We start from the raw sequence: 6,199 nt of genomic DNA, 5'->3' as shown, positions 1-6,199 counted from the left end.
AAATTCACTTAGGCAGCTTGTGCAAACTTTTATTAATCAACAACTCTGTTACATGAATATCAGACAGAATAATTTCAAAGATATCTTTGTTGTGATTACATAATTCATTGGCGGGCAAAATTATTTGTAATCTACAGCCTTGATTTATCTGCATTCCCAGTCAGTGCTTTAATTTGTAAAAGAGACTAATGTGGGATCAGACCAAAGTTTTCCAAAGTTAGAAGTTTCAAGATGAAGAATAGGTCTATACCTGTTTGGGAATATCAATTATTTGTGTTTCTTAAGATCAATTTTGCACTTATTTTAATATAACATTGAATTCTGCTGTTAGCTGACTTAAAAACAACATACTGTTAATATGTTGGGCATTGGAAAAAGGTGATAGGGTTAAGTAAAGTCACAATGAATCCTGCCACTCGTAAAGCTTTCCTTCTTTATATAAAGATCAAAGAACTAGGCATTGTTTCCACCTTGTATGCATTTTTTCCATTGGTAAATAAAGCCCAAGAGATGGTCTCAAAACTGATGCTTCTCAATAATGTACTGCAACAATTAGTATTGAAAGGCTGCAATAGACACTGTGACTAATTTAGCTTGATAGCCTTAATTTCCATGAACTGGTTTTATTTCATGTTTAAACCATCCCATGTCCTGTCAAATGATGGCTTGCATGAAGAAGATTCAACACCTGGAGAGTAGTGTCTTCCCCTCTCCAAGTCACACTGTGATGTCTGCATTTGCAACATAATTTTTTGTAGCAGAGAGACTGCAAAAATACAAAAGCTTCCCTATGAACTAGAACTTTAATCACAGATCTTTAAGTATGTAATTATTATGGTTTGGTACATTCAAGCAGTGGCAAAGTTCTTATAAGTAAAGTGTCAGAATCCACTTGTTGGGTGGGGTGTGATTTCTTTATTCTATCTTCCTGGGGGGAGGGGGGGAAGTAATGGGTGCTACAATGTATCCTTTCTGGTTTCCTATAACTGCTACAATATATCCTCTCTGCTTTCCTCTATCTGCCTGCTCTTTGATCTATTTCCCTTACTGCCAGCCTGGGGTGAGAATGGAATGTGTCTCCGGCCATCTGGCTTATCTCTAGCTGCAGAAGAACAGGCATGAAAACCTACCAACCTTGGGAACGGCCTCTTATCAACCCCGTTCCCACAGTGGGTTCACACCTGGAGATTGCTCATTTGAACTGACCAGATGGACTATTGGGGTGGGGTTTGCCAGTTGCTCCTTTAACCTATTGATTCACATGGGAAATCCTCAGATCCTGCCTTTAATGCCTGCTGTCAACTTCTCCTAATAAAAGTTCCTTTTGGGATGAAGCTATTCTAGGAGTTCTGTTTTCTTGGGAAGAGGGATTGAGGCAGGTCCTCATATAAAGCTCATCCTATAAAAAGCAGTGAATAAACAGAATGTGTAATGTATGTATGTTCTTATACGTAATGCTGCATATGCATGCTCATTCACCCCTAATTGGCAGTAAATGTATTTGCACATATATTTGCTCACTTAATCATTTATCTTTGTCCTCCCTAATTTCTGGAGCTGTGCGATGCAATCTTACATACAAGTCTCTTTTTATGTGATTCATTTTTTTATTAAAAGCAAGTATTTTTTAGATACACAGAAAATATTATTGAGCAGCATGGGCCAGGCTTCAGTTTATACATCTCACTTACCTTAGCTGATACTGAGGATACTCTGATTATAATCTCTGTTTCTGCTATGATGTTGATTAAATCATAGTTTTGTTGAATTTTGTCAGGGTTTGAATAGTTTTCAGGAACAATTTTCTAGTACTTTCCTCCTCCCAGAAAAGTATGAGTTTCTGCAGAATAAGTTCACCTTGCATCTTAAAATAAGCAAGGGCTGCAAAATGTTCACAAAAGAAAAATGTATGTGCCAAGCATCTAGTGTCATTGCACATGTATGTGGGTGGCTGATGTCTAAGCAAGGTTTTCAGGAACTGCAGATGTGAACTGTGAAGGACCCACCCATTTTGAACTGTAACTCATTGCAATCATGCAATCTTTAATATACTGGACTGGCAGATGCCAGCTGAGTCCTGAAACTGACAGTTGGGATCAGTATGAACCAGATCAACCTGTGAACTGAGTTGATCTGAAGTAAAGTTGATCTGAGATAAGCCAGTCACCTATATATTTTTCTAAAAGATACATGTGTGTTAAAAAAATGTAAGGGTAATCAATTATATTTTGTGGGGGTGTATGAAATAAATGTGCAAAATTCATATTTTGTCATTCCTAACATGTTCATCATATCCATCTAAATTATTAGAGAATTCTTAGAGAAAATGGAAGGAAACAATGGTACCACAATAGTTGAGACTCTCAGACACATCTAATTTTATTTGTCCTGTCAGAAAAAGTCAAGAAATACACCAAAAATACTTCAGTCTCTTCTACCTACTAACATACAACAACCACAAAATTATAAATTATCCAGTAGCTGTTCTGGAAATTGTTTACTTTTTTCCAATGATTTTTTACATTTTTAGATGAGAAATGGATTTACAGGTGTAGTATGAAGAAAGAGATAAAGACAGGGCTAAAAAGACAATGAAATTTGGCACTACAGTTTTGGCTACATTATACAACCATTTATCATTATTTCTTTTGTTTTCCATCTCCAGTGGGCTTTCTTTTTTCTTGCAGGTAAAATATAAATCAGGAATCTGATTTGAGAGCCCATCTTTAGGACTCTTAGTGACAATTTGATTAATTTTAAAACCGCTGTTGTTTACTTAGTTTTTCTCTACATTCAGGTGTAATTTAATTTGCATAATTTGGGCATATACAGCCAAGAATTCCCCCACTGACCACTCCCAAGCAACCCCTATTAATAATACAAGTTAAGATTTTGGTGGATCACACCCTTGGTTTCTTTTTTCTTCATGAAACTGAAGGTTAATTTGACACAAACCAGCTCTGCAAAACCAACAATATTTAAATAATTCATTCAAACCTTTGTGTGTGTGTGTATATATGTATATATATGTATATATATATATATGTATATATATATATATATATATATATATATATATATATATATATATATATATATATATATATATTATAAAGCAGAAACTTATATGAGATTACAGCATTTCCTAATATAATGTCTTAGATCAAACACCTTCTTGAACTGTTTCCTCCTGTGCATTTATTCATCAATTCTTATCATTCTAAATGGCTCCTCTGATTTCATGTGGGGTTAAAAAATCAGCATGTTTTATTTACTGAAGATGAACTCACTCTAGCTGTAATATAAATCTATGTAGCACATTTAGGTCTATGATTGGACTCATGTGATTGGAGTCTTCCATCTAAGCACTGATCAGATCTTGAAGTGGTTGCCTTATGTGGCCTTAATCAGTACTGTTTAGGAGACTACGAAGTGCCATTGCCTGACAAGGTCACTAGTACTAATCCAGCTGCACTAGTAGCCTGTATATTTGTATAACACAATTTGTATAAAATAGTTTCTTAGATGATGCCAAGCACTTGGTGCAAACGAACACAGACATTATATTTCCATTAAGAGTAATGTATATGCTTGATCTTTGAAACACATGTGGATTCTTTTCCTGTGAGGAAAAAATGGCTTCCAATGAGTAGCTCCATATCTCTTCACCATCTACATACTGACAGCAATAGTAGAGGTTGGTTTCATTAGTAAAAATGAACCCACAGTCAGGTAGGAGAATCTTCCTAAAGAGTGAAGCTGTGATCTGCCATAGGTGCATGGCATGACTACATGAGAGGGGTTTTTGGTGGTGGTAGTGGTTTATTCCACAGCTGCTCTGACTTTATGTCACAGGTGACTTTTAAAATTATTTTGCATTTCTTTAAAAAAATGTTTAGTCATTGTATAGGGTGAAGGACAATCGAAGAGGGAAGAATTTTAAAATGCCAGCATGCAAATGTGGTATAAAACAGCAAGGTTATACTCATAAAATCCTTTTGTAACCTACTCATCATCTACACAATGTGCTAATTTAATTTGATATGTCAAATACTGTCCAGTACACAGGAGAACCAGTACCTCCTCCTATTGCAGAAAATTTGAAGCGGACATCCAATGTCACTGTTTCAGCTTGTGCTACTTCTAATCTAATTTCCACTTTAAAAAATTATTTGCTGCTTGAAAGTTTGTTTGTTTGTTTGTTTGTTTGGCTGGTTGGTAGGTTGTGTTTTGTTTTGTTTTTTTCTGTCTTTTACATTTTGAGGAGAGTACATTATTATTCAACTCTTTCGGATTCTCAGGAAAGAAAATGGGCTTTGCCAATGAGGATAAGAATTTCCTGAAGCTAATTGGTACCCATTGGCATAGGTAGTACAAGTGTTTAAATGTTGTCATAATATCACCAGGCAAAACCTATAGCTTTTGTACTTGTATCTAATCTTCGGATATGAAAAGGCAGTCATATGCCTCGTGATGTCATAATGCATTATTTCATCATTTTTGAGTCATGGTGGTTAATAGCTAATTCCGGATACCAGTGCTAATTCCTCTTATTATGCATGTCTAGCAACATTTCATTTGTGCGATAACATACCTGCTTGGCTAACCATTTTTTTAAAATATATTTTTAATGTATTTTGACGAGGATACAGAAAACAGGCTATCTATGTGTTACTTTGAATCTCTCTGTTCAAAGGGTGGCTAGCCATGTGATGGGACATTTGCGGTGGCATCTGTCTGTTGTCCTACTCAGCAAGATTCCCAGTTGTAGAAGTGAAAGAGATTTTATTTTGATTCCTCAAGGAGTATGAGAGGCTTATATCAAGGGGATATAAGCCTCTCATACTCCATGAGGAATCAATTAAAATCTCTTTCACTTCTCCAACTTTTTCTCTCTATCTCAAATTCACCACCACCACCCCAAAAAAACCCTGGGCCCTTCTGAGATAGCAGTTCATCCTTTTTCACTAGGTCCAACTTTGATCTGTTGTTTTTGAACTTTGGCATTCAGCTTTGGTTTGTGGGAGGGCAGAATTGTTGTATTCAAAATTGTGTCGACAGTCAGGAGACACATAGGAACCTGCTTGCATTCACTCTCATGGGTAATATTTCCCTCTTAAGAAACAACCAAAGATTAGTAGCCACAATTGAATAGTTTAATGCATGTGTGGGGGTTTTGGTAAAGAGACAGGAATTTCCTTGTATGTAAGGGCTTTCCTATTCGTTTTAATGTTAGGGACAGAATAATGCACATTGGAGCACCAATGGTGCTAAATTGCTTTAAAAGCATCCATATAACATCACCATTCCTTCAAAACTCTTTGAGATTGATTTTTGCCCAGACAATTATGTATTTTATTTGTATATGATGGTTGTGCACAATAAAGTTTCTCCATCTGAACTTTCCTTTCAGGTCACATTGTGATAAATAAATTCCACACCTTTGTTTGCCAAGTTTCAAGGCTATATTTTCAGCCAAGAAAGGCCTATTAAATTATGTTTACTATTTCTTTTACCTTCTTGTCAATGTTTTCTGGGTTTGCTTTTTTTGTTTCATTTTTATTTTCTTAACAAATACTTAGCAATGGTTTTAAAAATATTTGTACATTGTGAGATATAGTCAACACCTAACATGCCTTTGTACAAGATCCTGACTTAGTTACAAATTAACGAGAACAATGCACTAAAGGGGAGGGTGAGAATGAATGAAAGAGAGAAACTATCCATTAAGATGACACCTGCACTTGGAATTAGTGTATTCTTATCACACTGATTAGCAAGGCGCCCTCTGTGAACTAGAGCAATGATTTAGAGACATGATGTGGTTTTCCCACTCCCTCCATCCACAGGCCATTGCATGGCTTTAATGGCCTTCTGTCTTAGTGGCCTTATTTTCATGATTTACCGATCCTGAAGAAAGCCAGGGAGATACAGACCGCGAGCTGGTTTGCTTAGCCATGCTGTAGTGGCTGATGACAGTGTAGAATCTGCCCCGGGAGTTGGAATCCTGAGCTGAATAGTAAGCATCGAGAGAAGCGGGAATGCACCTCTTATGCTGGAGAGCAAGGAAAAAAAAGGAACCATGAACACTAATTAAGCAAAAGCACTTTTTTATTTAATTATCTACTTGCCATCAACTTAGCTCACTCTGAACTCCTTGCAAAAGTTTAAATATTTTGAGTACAATTCTAGCCACCAA

General features: G+C 36.2%; 1 protein-coding gene across 1 annotated transcript in view; it reads right to left on the bottom strand.

The window, feature by feature from the left end:
- Positions 1-5,863: 5,863 nt before the first annotated feature.
- NSG2 (neuronal vesicle trafficking associated 2) overlaps positions 5,864-6,199 on the bottom strand; it is a gene marked incomplete at its 3' end in the record, with an annotated part of 58,971 nt that continues 58,635 nt past the window's right edge. Inside the window, exon 4 of the mRNA XM_081316320.1 lies at positions 5,864-6,055. Within this exon, the coding sequence (XP_081172446.1) occupies positions 5,864-6,055 (192 nt within the window). The remainder of the gene's footprint in view (positions 6,056-6,199) is intronic.

This window comes from Vipera berus (genome assembly GCF_964194415.1).
Source record: "Vipera berus genome assembly, chromosome: 2".
In the NCBI taxonomy this organism is placed as follows: domain Eukaryota; kingdom Metazoa; phylum Chordata; class Lepidosauria; order Squamata; family Viperidae; genus Vipera; species Vipera berus.
Note: the sequence above shows the minus strand (reverse complement) of the source record. Positions and strands in the feature narration are given on the sequence as shown.